The sequence below is a fragment of the Musa acuminata genome, chromosome BXJ3-3 (assembly GCF_036884655.1).
Source record: "Musa acuminata AAA Group cultivar baxijiao chromosome BXJ3-3, Cavendish_Baxijiao_AAA, whole genome shotgun sequence".
NCBI classification, from domain to species: Eukaryota; Viridiplantae; Streptophyta; class Magnoliopsida; order Zingiberales; family Musaceae; genus Musa; species Musa acuminata.
The window spans coordinates 4726587-4744392 of NC_088351.1; the positions used below are offsets into that span (position 1 = coordinate 4726587).

At 41.9% G+C, this 17806-nt stretch overlaps 2 protein-coding genes and 1 pseudogene across 5 annotated transcripts; 1 reads left to right on the plus strand and 2 right to left on the minus strand.

Annotated features, from left to right (window-relative positions):
- Positions 1 to 1580: 1580 nt before the first annotated feature.
- LOC103977534 (abscisic acid 8'-hydroxylase 3) lies at positions 1581 to 4929 on the plus strand. 4 transcript variants are annotated; one of them, XR_010495072.1, is made up of 10 exons: positions 1581 to 1838; positions 1918 to 2236; positions 2331 to 2483; positions 2573 to 2821; positions 2914 to 3003; positions 3117 to 3195; positions 3267 to 3373; positions 3615 to 3733; positions 3845 to 4034; positions 4135 to 4929. XR_010495072.1 is itself a non-coding variant. In XM_009393080.3 (9 exons), the coding sequence occupies exons 1-9, from the start codon at positions 1642 to 1644 to the stop codon at positions 3957 to 3959; spliced, it is 1428 nt and encodes a 475-aa protein (XP_009391355.2). In that variant the 5' UTR covers positions 1581 to 1641; the 3' UTR covers positions 3960 to 4108. The 4 variants fall into 4 exon arrangements, 1 of the variants encoding a protein (XP_009391355.2); XR_010495071.1 differs by having other exon boundaries at positions 4238 to 4929; XM_009393080.3 differs by lacking the exon at positions 4135 to 4929 and having other exon boundaries at positions 3845 to 4108.
- A 768-nt stretch (positions 4930 to 5697) lies between these two features.
- LOC135582327 (glycoprotein 3-alpha-L-fucosyltransferase A-like) lies at positions 5698 to 14522 on the minus strand. Its single transcript, XM_065143304.1, has 7 exons — positions 14007 to 14522; positions 10803 to 10963; positions 8464 to 8705; positions 7973 to 8077; positions 7350 to 7506; positions 6576 to 6803; positions 5698 to 6358 (listed from the first exon to the last, which is right to left on the minus strand). Exons 1-7 carry the CDS (start codon positions 14367 to 14369, stop codon positions 6103 to 6105), a joined length of 1512 nt encoding a protein of 503 aa, XP_064999376.1. The 5' UTR covers positions 14370 to 14522; the 3' UTR covers positions 5698 to 6102.
- A 370-nt stretch (positions 14523 to 14892) lies between these two features.
- LOC135633623 (heat stress transcription factor B-1-like) lies at positions 14893 to 17086 on the minus strand (annotated as a pseudogene).
- Between the last annotated feature and the right edge of the window lie 720 nt (positions 17087 to 17806).

The window sequence follows — 17806 nt, forward strand, 5'->3', positions numbered from 1 at the left end:
GTCATCACCAATTCATCACATCAAACAGTACTACATAAAAGAACTGGACTATCAAAATTGAAGATGATAGCAACTCAGATCAGTAATTAACCAATAAAACATCCAAGTTAGGCATGTTGGAGCATTATATATATATATATATATATATATATATATATATATATATATATATATATATGATGTGGTGTCCTCATTGATGGTTTCCCCACGATGGAGTAGGTGCAATTCTTGTGCACCGTGGAGGCCTTCGACATGATCGCCTAGAGATGGGATGACATGGAGGAGGGAGAGCTGATAGAAACAAATACACATACGTGGTCGATAGAAACGAGAGGATATATGTCGACAGAGAGAAAAGAGGGAGGTATTGCTGGAGGAGGGCGACGGGGTGTGATAGTCGCTAGCAGACTTGCCTGACGATATGAAGACGTCACTGATAACACATGAAATGATCATTTTATCATTGGTAAAATCGATATATATATATATATAATCTTTCGTCGGTAAAATTAATAGTATTATGATAAATAATATTAAACATCTTATTTTTATAACTATAAAATTATCAATATAAATTTTTTAACTCTAAATATTAAAATAAATCTTAGTATAAGGGATAATCTTTCTTTTTCCTATGATACTGTTTCATCCCTATCTTTGATGAAACCTGGTAGGTAACTCTTAGAGAAAAGGAAAACGTGGCATAAATGTGATGAGAGTCGATCATTTCAACGTAGTGGTTGCCCTCAGCTCTGACCGGTTGTTCTTGGCCACGTTGAGGTTATAGGATTTCTCCACCAGCCCCTTCGAGTAGTAGTTTCATGGCGGTAGCCACTCATTTCTTGCAGGTAAAACGTGCTACCATGGCAATGAAAAGGAAGACTCTTCCTTCACCTCTGCATTTGGTTTGCAGGATGACAAGAGCGGCTTGGTGACGGCAACAAGCCGGGATGCGATGGGTTCCGCTGCAGGGAAACGGACGTGCCAGAGCGATCGACCCGCCGACGGGAAGACTTGACACGTGTTCGCTAAAGCTGTCTCGATTTTGACGCCAGCGGGTGGTCCACCTCCAGCTGGACTGCACTGCGCCCTCGTTCGGGCCCATCACACGTGGATTTCGCAGTACCTACGCTCACAAGATGTGACCCCGTCGGCGCGATCCCTCATGTCGGTTTCGGGTCCGTCATAACGGGGACTGCTATGTTCTTTTATATACCACATTTATAACGAAAATTACGTGTGAGACGCGCGCAGGGTAACTCGGAATAGAATTCGCGTTTGCGTACCGTATCAGTCATAACGAGGGTTTTCAGAGAGCCACGTGTGTCTTGATGCCGGTGGAGGACCGTAAATGGTGACTTATGGGGACAAGGACCCCATTTTTTTAACGTGGGTTAACCTTGAGCATGAAAGCCACGTGTTGCGCATGAATCTAGTAAGGTAGATATGATAACATGACGTGGCGCAGTTACAGAGCTTCATCCCAAGTGAACGTAAAAAAGAGTCTCCGTCCCGGTTTGGGTTGCTCCACGTCTATATAAACCCATCATTGGTTTCGCATATCCCACCAGTAGAAGATCCCCACTAGTCCTGCTTCCCTTTCCCTGCTCCGGCCAACGAAGGGAAACAAGGGTCGGCGGGATGGGGATGCAATTTGGTATTTTGTACGCCTTCCTTCTCTTGGTCCTTTCGACCTCTCTCTTCATGAGAAGGCGAAAGACGAGACCCGAGGACAAGTATAAAGTCCCACCTGGTTCCATGGGGTGGCCTTACGTAGGAGAGACCCTTCAGCTCTACTCAGAAGACCCCAGTGTGTTCTTCGCCAACAGGCAGAAGAGGTTTCGTTGCGCTCGTGTTAGTTTGTATGAGTTTGAAGGTTTTACTTGGTGAATGAGGCTCGTTGGGGGTGTGTTGCAGGTACGGCGAGATCTTTAAGACGCACGTCTTGGGTTGCCCCTGCGTGATCCTGGCCAGCCCGGAGGCGGCCAGGTTCGTGCTGGTGACACAGGCTCATCTGTTCAAGCCGACGTACCCGAGGAGCAAGGAGCGGTTGATCGGCCCCTGGGCGCTCTTCTTCCACCATGGCAGCTACCATATGCGGCTGAGGAAGCTTGTACAGGGCTTGTTGTCCCCGAATGCGCTTCACGGGCTCGTCCCCGACATCGAACGCATAGTAATCTCCATGTTGGAATCATGGGTTGGTTTGGAAGCCAGAACCTTCCATGCAATGGAGAAGGTTGGTAGATTTCGGCCTGTGATCGATGATGTTTGCAACAGTATATAAACAAATGTCTCGTCGTTGATCGTTTCGTCTTTTTGCTTCTGTGTAGCTATCTTTCGATGTGGGTGTCCTTACGATCTTTGGGGACCGGCTGGAGGAGCGGCACAAAGTAGAGCTGAAGAAGAATTACTTAATCGTTGACAAGGGCTACAATTCTTTCCCCATGTACCTTCCCGGCACTCCGTACCACAAAGCAATCGTAGTAAGCAAAGATCCATCTCATATCATCCTTCCCGGCTCTTCTCTGGCTTTTATCTACACCATCTTCATCCGAATCATGTTTGTACTAAGGCAAGGAAACGTTTGCACGGTGTACTGAGTGAGATCATGAACGAGAGAAGGAAGAGAGGAGTGCGGGAGAATGATCTGTTGGGCTGTCTCATCGACTCTAAGGATGACAGCGGAGAGCACCTGAACGATGACCAGATCGCCGACAACATCATCGGCGTCTTATTTGCCGCACAGCACACGACGGCCAGTGTCATGACATGGGTCCTAAAGTTCCTCCACGACGACCCAAAGCTTCTTGAATCCGTCAGAGTATGGATGCTGAACGTTTGGTTTGCTACCTAGCCGAGAATTAACCGGTAACAGGGGGACCCTGATCATACCTTGCCATCGTTGTCATGTAGGCCGAGCAAACGGCGATACAGGAGGCGAACGAGTTTGGAAGTCGACCCTTGACGTGGGCCCAAACGAGAAGCATGTCCCTGACTCACAAGGTACTGTGGACCTCTGGACCTCTCTCCTTCACACACGTCACGGAAGTGGATGGCTCTCTTTTCTAGTGTTTGTGTGCGCTTATGATCGACCATGGCGAGCGGTGTACCTTCAGGTCATATCGGAGAGCTTGAGGATGGCAAGCGTCATCTCTTTCACGTTCAGGGAGGCAGAGGCCGATGTGGAGTACAAAGGTAGAAAAGCAAACGGTTACTTACTTGCTTATAACTCTTCAAGCATTGAAGCAAATGGTTATGGAATGCAGGATACCTTATCCCAAAGGGCTGGAAGGTGATGCCTTTGTTCAGGAACATACATCACAATCCGGACTTCTTTCAAGAACCCAACATGTTCGACCCTTCTAGATTCGAGGTATGGGGCTGAGACATAATAGGTCACTGTGTATAGTTCCTTTCAACGCATCTATTGCCATCTTACAGGAGTAAATATGTCTATAAACTCTAAATGCCGTCTCAGGTACGTTGTTATGAATTCAAAATCTCAGTAACTATCGTATAATAAATATGTTTTCTTAGGGAATAATGGATAGATTCTCCCATCTATCAACATTCTACACCAATATGAATGAACTCTTTCTTATGGCAAAGCGCAGGTTGCTCCCAAGCCCAATACCTTCTTGCCATTTGGGAACGGAGTTCACGCTTGCCCCGGCAATGAAATGGCCAAACTGGAAATGCTTATTTTGATCCATCATCTGGTGACCAAATACAGGTTAGCATGAGGCCAAGTATCCACAGCAACTCCAAAACTGTACATTTGGTTTCATGTACGGTGATGAACTGCCTTCACGGCTTTAAGTCACTTCGTTCTATTGGGATGCAGGTGGGAGACTCTGGGACACCAAGGTGAGATCGAGTACTGCCCATTCCATGTGCCGAAGCATGGCCTTCCTGCCAGGTTGTGGAGAGCCTCCGGCAGCTGCGAAGCAGGAGAATGACGTTGCTCGCTGCAAGCAATCCAGTTAGCTTAGCTTCTACATTGGCCCTAAGTGCAAATCCCGTCAAAGGAGAGGGTGAGGCTCCTCTTTGTCTCATTGTATAAAGCGTCCCGACAGATTTAATTCAATCAAAGGGGAAGTTCTTTTCATCTGTGGGCTGTTCCACTGCCGTCAGATAACGAGTGTTGTAGCCATGTGACACCATTCTCGACACGTCGTCCCCACGTCGTATGAGGTGTGTTTGTGATCGCCATGTGTCGCGGTTTGTGGTGCCGCAGGTCAACGTGGTCTTCCGTCAGCCGCCCTTGGAGATCCGAGGGGTCACAGGTATGGGGGAGGGGGGAAGGGTGCGGACGCTTTGAGGGACAGTACATGACGTGCATGACTCCGAGATGTGTGGACAATGGAATAGTGACGGTGGGTCTGTCTCCGGTGGAGAGATGGACCAACGTCCTGGAAACAGCACGTTCGGGCAACAGCATCACCAGCCTCGTGTCACTTTTGGCTCAGCCCACCACCCTATGCCTGAGAGAAGCCTCTGGAACGAGGCAATCGTCGTCAGAATCACACCACCGTCGGCGTCACTCGAGAAGGGGGTTCATGAAGCCTAAGCAGGAGTTGCAACACATAGTGCTTGCTTCGTACCACGATGTGGTGGGAAGTCGCGTCTATCACTGTTCCCTGTCATATCAAACGGGTATGGATTGATAAATTAGGGTTGAATTGTGCTCGTGGGGCACTGGGAATACATCATCCAGCTTGCCTTCAACAGGATAAAAAAATATGTATCCAAAGTCATGCCTCAAAGAAGTTGTACATCTTGCACACAATCCTTCATGTTCACATCTCACGAGAAAATCGATGAGATGTGTCATGTTGTGCTGCTGCTGCAAGTCCAGTCCGACGTTAACTTTCTTGTATCACTTTCAGGACTTTACAGACGATATCAACGAAAGCAGTAACATCTAAATTCTTCTGATGCCTACATGATCAGCTTTCGTAAAGACAATAAATTCTGCAGCATTCCGAGCACTCAGATTCAACTCTCTGGTTATATCACGAGGGTTGGACTTCTCACCTGTCGTGCATTTTGTCAACATTGACGGCTGAAGGGATTGTCGATAATGTTAAGACTCTGATTTTGATTTTTCTATAGAGATTCAGGAAAAAGAGGAGAATAATAGGAGAGACTAGAAGGACTTCCATTTGTTCGACATTAACAGCGTAGCTGCAAGGAAACATAGTTAGAGAAATCATCCTTGAGGAAACATGGAGGTGACTTGATAGGATTCTGTACGCCACAATTGTCATTCACAGTCATTGCCTACCTTTGTCTCCAAGTGGTGATTTATTTATTGACATGTGACTCTAATCCCACTAAGCAATTGTCCTGTCTACTGTTCAGAACAAAAATATGTCACAGTGGTAATTTAGAACACTCTAATCTCTTGGTTCTTTCACACATTTAAATGTGATGTTTGCTCAAATATTTACAGTATTTAGTTGTATTTTTTACTGTTTTTTAATCATTTCCTTTTATATAAATGAGTTCCAATTTTCTTTGCTTCATAGGAATTTAGTTTTCTCTTTAAAAAGTTTGCACAATCTTTCTATAGTTTGTCACTCTTTTTGTCTATATATATATATATATATATATATATATATATATATATATATAGTACTCATCAAGTTGTCAAAATTCAATAAGAAAGAGTATCAAAACAAAGAAAAATATCAATAGCAGAAGTCCAATAATTTAATCATGAAAGTAAAGGTTAATTCTATCATCAACATCACTTTAAAGGGAGCTCTCAGGCGCCAAGGTTGCTCAGTCGAACCATAGTTGAGGCATTAAGGGATCCTCAGAAGGTCATGAACAAGAAGGAAATGAGAGAGTTGTTAGCACACCATTACTCTTAGCACTTGTGTATGAATTAGGAACCTTTGTATGCTACTTTTTTGCAATCAAGTCAACTAAAAATCATCACCTTAAATTAAGCACGTACATATTCTACAATATCTGGATGTCGATCTCCGTGTGCTGCTTCTGTTGCAACATACCAAGGCGCCATGAGATAATTTGCATCAGAACTTGAAACTTGAGATGTGTTGGAAATTGCTAATTAATTTTAAGGCGGTCGTGCTACACAAAAATAACTTCGAGCTTCGCACAAGGGTTGCTCTTGATATGCTTCTCGAGTTCAGCATCGTTATTAAATCTGAAGGTGTACAGTGCTTCTCTCTGAGTGATGCCAACTGGGTATATTCGATGTATTTTCAAGTCATTTCCCCCTCTTAGAATTGTTGGCCTTTCGTTCTTCCAAATGGGTGTGTGGTTCAATGATCTGAACTTGGCTAGAATTGCAGATTCTAAAGCTTTTAAAGTCAACTTCCCAGATCTGCCATAGATTGTCAAAACAAAAAAAAAGAAAGTAGTCATTTAACCATAACACCTGAATCATAATATGCATATTAAGGCTGTTTAGATTATTAAGTCATAACCATATTTGGTTTCAGACATGCAACAAGCGCAATATCTGCATTGAAGACAGACCAGCAGAGTCATATGACAAAAAAGAAACAATAAATTCAAATAATAAGTTGAATATATGGTACCTCAGGTAGATGCTCTCCATCTTGAATCGACCTCTTTCTCTGACGAACAGGTGGTATACTGTTCCCATATTGCGGGTGCAACTGCAGGAGCGATTCTGGAACGCAGCACTCTTTTCCTCAATCTCTTGGATCTTTGTTGCTAGATGTATGCAGAGCCGACAGGATGAATGTACAGCTGCCATGTCCACAAGGGCCTTGAATGAATCAGATGGACCCTCATGCTTCCACCTACATTCAAGACACTTGGTTCCCCATCACAGCTTCACAATTTGAAAAGAAACGAAGTGATGACATTATGGCACAGCTATCTTAGTATTAAATTGACTCTACAAATTAGTAATATGTATGAATGTCGTCGCAGTATGGTTCTGAAGTAATTAAAATATCATCCTGTGTTGTGTATTTGCCAGCACATGCCAAATGGTGTCATGCTACTAATGCAGAAAAATACCATTCAACAAGAGAAGCTTATTCTGGGAACATGATCAAGCTTTCAAATGTGGCTTAACATGTAGAAAGGACACTGAGATAGTCCACAGGCCATCAAATATTTCAATAAGATACAATCAGAAAATGTACTCGACTAAAATCCCACGACAATGTACTCGCAAAGAAATGTTTTACAGAATAACATCAACAGACGTACACAAGCTAAAAAATGTCATTGTAGTTCAAGGTGCTTCTCAATTCTGATGATAAGGTTGATTGCAAAAGCATGAACACATGATGACCAAGAGTCTTTTGCCAGATAATTAACAAAATTTCAGAAATTACCTCAGTGCATGATTATAAGCATCAGAATTTGTTGCAAGGTACCTAATGCTTTTGGCAACTGAATCAATATCACTAATCTCTTTAATATGCAAAATAGAATCAGGAGAAGGTGCAAAGTCTTGGATATTTGGAGCACCAATGACAACAGGAACAGTTCCTGAAAAATAATAACAAGGATGAAATACATTTCTAAAGACATATTTGAGCTGAAGTAGAATATTCAAGGAACTCTCACGGAAGCTTTTCCTGAGTTTGGATTAAAGTTCATAAAAGTCAGCATTAATAATGCATCCACAGATTGGATTGATTAGGATCTCTTACAGATTATGATTGTTTTTCCTATTCCTTGGTGGATGACACCTAGATTTTGGGTCAACTAGTAAACTTCAAAAAAATGAGGTGTAAAGTATACAGTATTACAACTGAAATGTGGGTTTGCATGCACAAGAATGGCCTTAACTCCAAACTAATGCAATATGCAAACTTTTACACTAAAAAATGACAGCTTCTTATAAACACAAAATGCAGGAGGAAATAGATTCTGCCAATTGCAATAAAAGAATTTTAATGTTTGGAAACTTGAGTATGAACAAGTCAGAAATATAATAGTTTGATCGGCATACCTGCAACAAGTGACTGAAAGAATTTTTCTGTGACATAGTCCTCCTCATTAGAATTCTCAAAAGCCAAGCTAAATTTATAGCGTTTTAAAGTTTCTACTTTCTCCACTGCATCCAAATAAGAAACAGAAAAAGTGCATGGTCAGGAGCTAATTTTAGGAACAAGATTGAAATATCCATATGAAAGTGTCAATTGTTCCAAGTTAAAAATGCAATATTCTTACCAAGCACATAGTATATATATGTAAATAAGTGTACAAAGACAAGCATCACCAGATAGAGATTTTAACATCACCAGATCAACATGCATGTTCACAGTACATTTTATACCATAGTTTTTCTTTGACTACGTGTGACATGAACAAGCATAAAAAGGACTTTATGTGCTTCAACAATGCAGATTTCTAGTCCCAGTGATCAAGCAGTTGGGAGCTATTGAGAAACACATAAATCCACAATAAACAAAGCAAAACGATGACATAGCTTGTACTTACCATTACCATCTCGATTACGGTGACAACTACCATAAGAATCTATCTTAATGCCTGACTCTTCCAGCATAGTAAGGGCCTGCAAACGAAAATTTCGAGCCCCACAATTGGAAATGAAAGCAGCTGCAAGTGCTTCTTCAGTTTTTGGCTGCATAGGAGTCATTATGTCATACTCGGCCCATGAGAAATAACCAACTGGTACATCTGAGGAAAGGCTGGTCGTCATTACAACTTTATACCCTCTCCTATCACCCAAGACAGAACGGTCAATATCCAAGTAAATCTTCAAGAAAAAGAGAGAAAAAATTTGCTTTCTCCTTTCCAAGTAGTAAATTGTTACATGTTAATTTGGGATAGCAGAAACAATAACATAATTAATAAAATAATGTTGGGAAAAAAACAACATTTGAAACAGAACCTAAGAGTAGTAGTCTAGATAGCTAAATGACAATGTAAGTAGTAGGTTTTTCTTTCTCCTTTCAGAAAATGTATACTGTTATATGTTAATCTATCAATTTTAAGCTTGAGCAATCAATATATAGTGACTAATCAAACAACACTAAAAAGCACCAAGAGTCCACCTTCAAAATTATTTGAATTTTATACTATAGTAGAATAGTTATCTTAAAGTATGATTTCTTAGTAAATGGCATCTTCACTGTTCTGAGATTGTTGAGTCCTATGACCCGGTCCACAGTTTTTAATCGAATAGGAAGTTGAATTGCATGTTCTCATAAGAGATAATTAATTATAAGCTTGATCTAGGCAACAAAATTTGATCCTTCTAAAGAAAGTATCCAATGATGTTAGAGTCGATTGTCCTAAATAAGAAACTTACATATACAAAGAATGCATATTGGTGTGCTATGACAGTTAAACTCAACAAAGTTACTTTGGTGTGGTTGGCAATTGTCATTTAAAAAACCAAGCACTTGTTCAATGTTAGAGTCGATTGTCCTAAATAAGAAACCTACAAATACAAAGAATGCATATTGGTGTGCTATGACAGTAAACTCAACAAAGTTACTTTGGTGTGGTTGGCAATTGTCATTCAAAAAAACAAGCATTTGTTCCAGTTTCAAATACAAAATCAAGTGAAGACTGATCCAGTCTATCTTTATTCAAAAGTCCTGATCAAATTGTTGAATTCGTTTCAGAACTTGGAGAGAACATTATCAGTATGAAAAGTAAAATTCCTCAGAGAATATACACTTTGCTTGGAGAAGGACGTGCAGATGGAACTAATTTAGCTGTTGCCAGAATCTGAACCCCATGGCAATGTGATCATACTCCCTTTTAAATCAAATGAAGATGAGAATGATAGCCTACTTATATTCAACCGTAAGATGAAGAATCTCCTATCGAGGATGCCTTTTCCAAAGGATGTTGAGATGGCAAGGAAGTCTTAGCCATCATCTATTTAAAGAGGGCAAGGGTCGTATTGAAAGACATAACATTGGCAGATTTAAAGAGGATAAGGATCTTCACCCAGAAGATATTCTGATCCTGTTACAAATTTTATTTTCCAGATCTATACTTTACAATGTATGATCTAGACTTCACAGTGTATGCTATTGAAGGATGCACCTTACTGGAACACATGCAATAAAGGTGTAGTACTTATATGCATCATCTACTTAGTCCTTTTGCCCCAGGATTACAGTCACAAAAGAATAATAATCACTTTGTGCACATGATTGGAGCATACTTCATGAAAATGGAAAATTTAGTGAAAGAAGAACTAATGCAAGGCATGTATGATATTTTCAGCACAATCTAGTCAAATATCAGATAAAATCTAATTAAAATAAGTCTCGTTTCCAGCTTTAGAGGTTTACACTAGGTCCTAATATTGTCAATGCCAGAGAGATGATACTGACCACAAGAACAAACAATAGAAATCAACAGCTGGTATATTGTATGATGTCATGCTATCAGCAAATGAATCTAATTGTTAATTGGCTATCAGAAGAATATATATACACACACACACAAAGAGAGAGAGAGAGAGAGAGAGAGAGAGAGCCAATTGAGAGTGTCCTGTAAAACTATTCTGGTAACTATTTCTATCCAGTTGTCATATCAATAAAACATTTTCCTTCTCTACTATAGACTGCCAATTAGTTTGTCCATCAGACAACATAAATTTTTAACAGGCAGACATTCTACTAACACTAAGAGATTGGTAGAGAAGTTGATTTTATGAAATGTCAATCTACAAATTAAATGTGCATTTTAGACTAACTGTAAAGACCCTACAAAACATAATAAGAGACTGAATTTTCAACTATTCAGATGGAAACAAAGAAATATGATTCAACAAATAAACTGTGCTTACCCACCGTCGTGCTGTATCAATGTCATTTTCTGGATAATAGTGTGCGGATTCCATTGACCGTAAGATACCAGCTACTGCTGGATTTTGTGGTAGCCCAAATGCAGCATCAGGTACCTTGTCATTTGCAAATCCAAATTTACAGTCCATGGGACAAGAACTCCAATCCTGAGTGGGACATGTGTGATACAATTAGAACAAATGGAAGAAGACTTAAATTTTAGCAAAAGGTGATACTGATATTCTATAGTAAAAGCTAAAAGGCTACTGTTAGCATCACAGCTTTGCTTCAATGAGCTTCATCCATGTGAAAAACTCCCCACTATTGCATCCCAAGTTGTATCTAACTGTGAATGACTATCCCCTTGAATCAGCTACAGTTGATGACTAATAGTATTAAGCAAGGTTAAATCATACAAGATCAGATTCAGTTTCTAGATTGACATTTGAGAGTTTGATGGGATCTAACTGAATCAGTTAGATCAAATAACAAAAGGGCGCTTCAGGCAAAATTCTAGATTGTTGTCTCATGCAATATTGACTTGCACGCTCATGCAATATTTAAAGCATCATCTAGCTGATTGTCTGATAACAAAAAATAACATGAAATATGTACCACACCAATGGAATAGTTTTCCAAAGATAAAAGATGAAGTCTCCACTTGTATTTGTTCATTTGATAAATCAATAACCCCAAATTAACAAATGCAGATGATAAAATATATATAACCTTTTTTTCTATCAAAGTGAGGCTTATGAATCAGTAAATGACTTAGCCTACTGCTGCAATCTGGTAATCCTGAGTATTGTTGTACTACTGTGGTTGTGATGGTATGGTCATTTCAATACAATGAATGTAGATAAAGAACCAGCTCAACATGCATCCTAAATTATAGAGATACCTTTCAGAATAACTTTATTCATCAGAACAGGGTTTCCTAAGAAAATTGTCTTGAACACACAGATAAGTTCAATCCCACATTCTGTTTGTCATTCTCACCTTACAATAACCAAATTCATTTCTCTTATACTGCTATGACTTGTGCAGTACCACTCTTTTCCCTAAATCATCTAAACAAGAAAATTCATTTTTCCTTCAATCATGTTGTGGGTACTGATTCGAACCAGACTACTTTAGGCTAATATATTAAAAACAAAATTGTATATGTATCCCACAGAGTTGATGATCTTTGTATTTATCCCATTCAACTTAGGTCTGTCATGTATATATACATATAACTCAAAAACTCACATATATGTCCTTGTAGTGAATTTCCATCTGTTACTTGTCATATGACCATTAGAGCATTAATATTTAATACCTTTTAGAAGCCCCATTATGATTATAATATTTTTTAATTAGGTATTTTTAATATTTTTAAAATCAAACTATCAACTGATAACCATGACGAGCGGTGATTAACTTCAGTTTCCTCAATGGATGTTAATGGGAGGGGTAATTATGGAAGATCCTAAATCTTGAAAAAAAAAATGCTATATTAAATTGAAGCTTACTATTCACAACTCCTTTTTAATTATTGACAACCCTTTAAAACAAATATAAAATATTACTTTAATAAAGCTTCTTTAAGTTTCTTCAATAATTATTCTTATCTTCTATTTTTTTCTTCATGGTATCAGAGCCACTTGCCTAGAGCAAGCTCTCTTTTCGCTGTCGACTCATCTGTTGCCACCTCCGGCGGCAAAAGAAAAAGCTTTCTACTACTGCTTTTCCATCGTCAGGCCATCGGTGCGATAAATCTTTCCCCCTCGGCGAATGGCAACTATCTTCTCCACTGCCACTCTATACCAACGTCCGTTCCCTTTCGCTGTAGCGTCTCTAGTGCTACGCTCACCAGCACTGCCCTATCTTTCCTCCTTTGCTGTAGCCTTCTTCTCTATTGTAGTATCGTTGCAGCTTCCTCCTCTTTTGCAGCTTCCTCCTCTATTGTACCTCTATTGCAGCTTCCTCCTCTGTTGTACCTCTATTGCAGCTTTCTCCTATGCTGCACCTTTGCTGTAGCTTCCTCCTCTGCTATAGTATCGCTGCAACATCACTGTAATTTCCTCTTTTACTGCAGCTTATTTCTCTACTACAGCATTGCTATAGCTTTTTTCTGTTACTGCAGCTTTCTCCTCTACTGCAGCCGTCATCGTCGCAATCGCAACAATAACAGCAGCGTGCTCTTGCCCTACTCACGAAGCCTCTGGCTCGTAAATCATTCTTCCTTACAGGAGCACCATCTTGCGGGGGCATGATAGAAGATAAGATTTTCCCAACTATATGAGAAAATTTCTCTACTCTGTTGAGGGAAATCCTCTATTCTGTTGAGGAAAGGATGGATATGTTAATGTATTCAAGCTAAGTTACTTCAATAAAACTTCTTTACTTCTTCAATAAAGTTTATTCAATAATTATTCTTATCTTCTATTCTTTTCTTCAGACCTCGCTCATCATCCCCTCGACATCCTCCGAGGAGGAGGAGAAGAAAGAAGAAGAGGAAGAAAAGGGGTAGGAGGAGGAAGAAGAGGGTATTTAGGTCCATTTGTAAAATGATAGTTTAGAAATATTTAAAATTTTTAAGGAGATTACTATCTACAACCCCATTTTAAATTTTTTTAATATTTCTAAACTACGTCTTTGCAAATGGACGTAAATACTGTCTCCTTCTTCCACCTCCCTTTCTCTTTTTCCCTCCTCCTCTTCTTTTCCTTCTTCCTCCTCCTCCTCTTCTTCTTTGCCTCCTCTTCTTTCTCCTCCTCTTCTTCTTACTCCTCCGAGGACGGCACCGAGGGGGCAGCGAGCAAGGTCGAACAATATAGTAATCTCCTATTAAATTTTGCAGGGTGGAATATGGCTAGTCAAAGATAAATGTAAAACAATATATATTACAAAAGGAAAGGCTTATATCCAATCTAGACACCCAAACTTGTAACAGGAAACCAGTGCGCCACCAAATTCATTGCGTTCGACACCCTTTCACCACTACAGCCAAACAAAGCTGGCTACCATTGATCAGATTTCCCTTAACATCTAACAACGCTAGAAATCCTAACTACGCAAAAAGTTCATCCTCCACGAGAACAAAGCCTTACAACAATAACGCCCTTCAGAGAAGAAGGGAGGAGGAAACCTAGCTTTAGGAGGAAGAAAGGAATACAAGAAAGGCGAACGTTGACTAGAAGAAAAGTGCATCAAAGAAATACTAACCTTTTGCATGCCGTGAACCAAGATCGGATCCTTTCCGAAATCGCGGGAGTAGGGCACGGCGTCCTCCCTCTCCAACCACTCCTCGCAATTCCGAGTGTCGCCCCGATCCTCGTCCTCATCGAGCCCCTTCAGAGTCCAAGAAGCCGAAGAAGAAGAAGAAGAAGAAGAAGAAGAATATAAGGGGGTGGACCACTGCTCGACCACGGAGGCGGCCTTCTCAGCCATGTCGAGGCGGCCCAAGAAGGCGATCTCGGCGAAGACGACCAGAGCCGCCAGGAGCGGCATCAGGCTGGGCCATCTCCTCCGCTGCTGCTGCTGATTGGAGGCCGCAACCATCGTTAGATGGCCGCTCTCCTTCGCCATCGTCTCCTTCGAAGCCTGAGGAAGAGGAGTCGCACCGGCCACCGCGGTCGCGGTTGGTGTGCTTGTCTTCCTGACTCCGAGCTAATGGCTGAAAGAAAAGAATCTACCGTGTTCGGTTTGGACAAGCAGACAGTCGCCCTCCGTGAATACCCTTACCACCTGCCTCCTCGGTGGCGCATATATCGTAACAGTGTCCAATCACAAGGTAGGTATGTTTCACGGGTACTATAGCGCGGCTGGACCGGACCGGACCGGACCGAACCGAACACAGCCCAGCGAGTTGAACCAATTCTGTCGAGTCAAAGGATTGGTCCCATATCGAACATCATTACTTGTGATTATTGAATTGTGGATTTCTTTTAGCTTTTCGTAATCAGATTCTTTATTCGTTCGTGAAACTTTCCAATTGCTTCTGATTTTTCTTATAATTTTTTTATAACTTTTATCTTTTTATTTACAATAGATAAGTATTTTTTGTCTCTTAAAAACAATGATCAATGTCAACTAATTTAATTGATAAAGATTTCGACAATCCATCACAAGATTCTAAGATCTTGGATTTTAATCCCATCTTAATCACTTACCTTTTATATATCCATCTCACACCCTATCTGATACATCGTATTTCTCCCAATCCTTTGGAATGGAGAAGTTGTGGACCACTTATTGAGCCCCTTTCTTCTTCCTCTAACCTTCTACATAGATATCATTAAACCGTTTCTTGTCGGTGCAGTTGCTTATTACGAACAACCGTTTCCATCAAGCAAGCACCTGAGCTCAGTTGCAGACCTTGCTGCTGCCCGGTTGCAGAGGTGTCGAGATTCCCATCCATGGCATTGCAAAGCTCATCTTCATGGGCCGTTCTCCATGGCCGCAGCCTCTTTGTCCCGGTGCTCTTTTCCCTCTCCTCTCCCTGAAAGCCCTTCAGAAGCACCCCGAAGACCTTGATTCCGCCTTCTTGCTCTGCCAGAGTCTCTTCTTCTACCCCTTCTTTCTTACCTATTTCTGCTGCCTCTGCTGCTGCTGGCCTCATTGGCAGACCCAAGTCCAGCTGACTGACATCGACATACTTGGAGAGGATACGTAGCAGCTCATGAAAGCGGCACTTGGCCCGATCCAGCTCGGTGTTGAGGACGTAGTGATCCTTCCTAAGCTTCTCATTCTCGTTTGCTAGTTCCAGAGGCTGCTTTAGCGGCAATGACGGAGGAGAGGAGGCAGAGGAAGAGCTGTGCCTGTCCCAGGAGTTGGAAGTGGACGAAGGTGGAAGCCGGATCTCATGTCGCGAACTCGACTTGTCGTCGGCGGATGGGCGAGGCTCTGAAGCCGGTTTCCTCCGGTGGATGTTGCGGAGCAGCTTCTTCTCTCCTCGCCGGAAGTTGTCGTTCGTGAACTCCCATCGCTCGGCCACCACCTTGCGGAAGCCCTGCAAGACAAGTCCACTCTTTGCAGGCCAACACTTGAGAAGCCGTTCGATGTGTTGATTGATGCTTAAAGGATGAAATCTTGCAACTATATATATATATATATATATATATATTTATTTATTTATTTATTTGAGGTTCTAAATTACTTTATTTCTGGCGACAAGTTATGCTCCCAAAATAAGCTCCTAAAGCTTAGAAATAAGTGGCAGCTGATGTTTACGGCAAATCTTGTGTGGCCGGTGAAAGCTGAAACGAAACTACGCTGGACTTCCACACGACATCCCATCGCAAATAATTCCCGGGACAGGGAATACGGAATCCCCTTCACAAAACTATCTCCCCGACGGACGTCATAGCGCTTGCGTGAGGGGCGTTGAGTGTTTCCTGTCTTGTTCGAGACACGAAGGGAGGTGAGCCAGCCTACCCTCCTTTCCCGGGAAACGTGGCGGATGTGGAACAGCTACATCCGACCATCGTTCCTAAAACGCAGTTGACGGACATGACTTGTTCTCGAGAACAGTCGTGGAGAGAACGAGAGCAAGAACAAGAATACTCAATCAATCCCGCCGAAGATGAATCTTTAGCATCGATTCATTATCGAAAAATGGAGCTACGATATAAATGGAGCAAGCAGAGAAGAGGAACAGATCGCGTAAAGAAAGCATTAGAGGAAGAGAGACATACGTAGGTGTTGAGCTGACGGACGAAGCTGGAGAAGTTGTTGTGCTTGAAGTGGAGGGGAAGCAGGTCTCGGGCGAACTCCGCCGGCTTCCACACCACGAACGACTCCCCCTTCTTCCCCCACGATATCATTTCGTCCGTCCCGCTCTCCTCCACCATCTCGTACGTCTTCACCAAGAACGGCGGCGGCCCGCCTCCTCCACCTCCTCCTCTCCTCCTGTATCCCATCCCTCTCTCTGATATGATCACAAGGGTATCAAAAGAACAAGAATAGCAGTCAAGAATCCTCAGACCCTGCGAAAGAAGCCACCGATCACAACAACACAGTGATGGCAGTAGCCTGCTTCGACGCATCTACCTCTCTCTGTTGATCTCCCCTCGCGTATCTCTTCGTCCATTTCTAACTCCTCCAAACCATGATCACATCCAGAGAAGCAAAAGCCGCAAGCAGATTCCAAGCGAAAGCTTCTCCACGCGCTTTAAAGGAGTTTGACGGAAGAGGAGGAGGAGGAGGAGGTGGAGTGCGAAATGGAATCGAGAGCGATGAGGACAGACGATCGCTTTCCGCTTTGGCCTTCTTTTTCCAATCTCCTCTATGAGTAGCGTTGTCGGGTGAGGGTAGAAGAACTCGATCAGCGTGGAAGCTTTGCCACGGGGCGAGCCCTTTCAGATCTGCGATACGTGGAAGCCATCCTCGTCGTTGCTGGGAGAGGGCCATTTCCCATTTCCCATTTCGTTCTCATATGACCCAACCCAACCCAACTCCCTCTCGTGTTCTCACGAGGCGCATCCATGCACACCTTTACATGTTCAAGTATGGCAAGAATATTTCATATACTGTTGTAATATGGTATATTAAGGCACACATCTTTTTCGATATGAACGACTCATCATTCTGTTTGCAATATTACACCTTTATTATATCTAGAATTGGCCTCATAAATGAGACATTTTAGTTGTCATATCTACTCTTGAGCTAACCTGCTTCTCTCTCTCTCTCTCTCTCTCTCAGTCTCTGTGGTAGGTGATCTTGCCGACCTCTTGTGTGTATTAAGATAACCTTATTTTTTCGTCTTGCTATGGGTTAATGTCTTTCCAACAAAGACTAAAAGAAAGGAGGGACAAAAAGTCGAAGTAGATCAGTGAAGAAAGGGGAAAGTAGCATTTGGGATATGGTCAAACTCGTGGTGGATTAGCTAATGTAATGGATACAGGAGGAAGCTTCCACTTATTGGAATCTCGACGCGGGGTCAACTCAAATGATTGACCCAACGCATGCTCAATTCTTTGCTTTCTTCCTAAGTATGTCAAGTCATTTGTTCAACCCTTCGG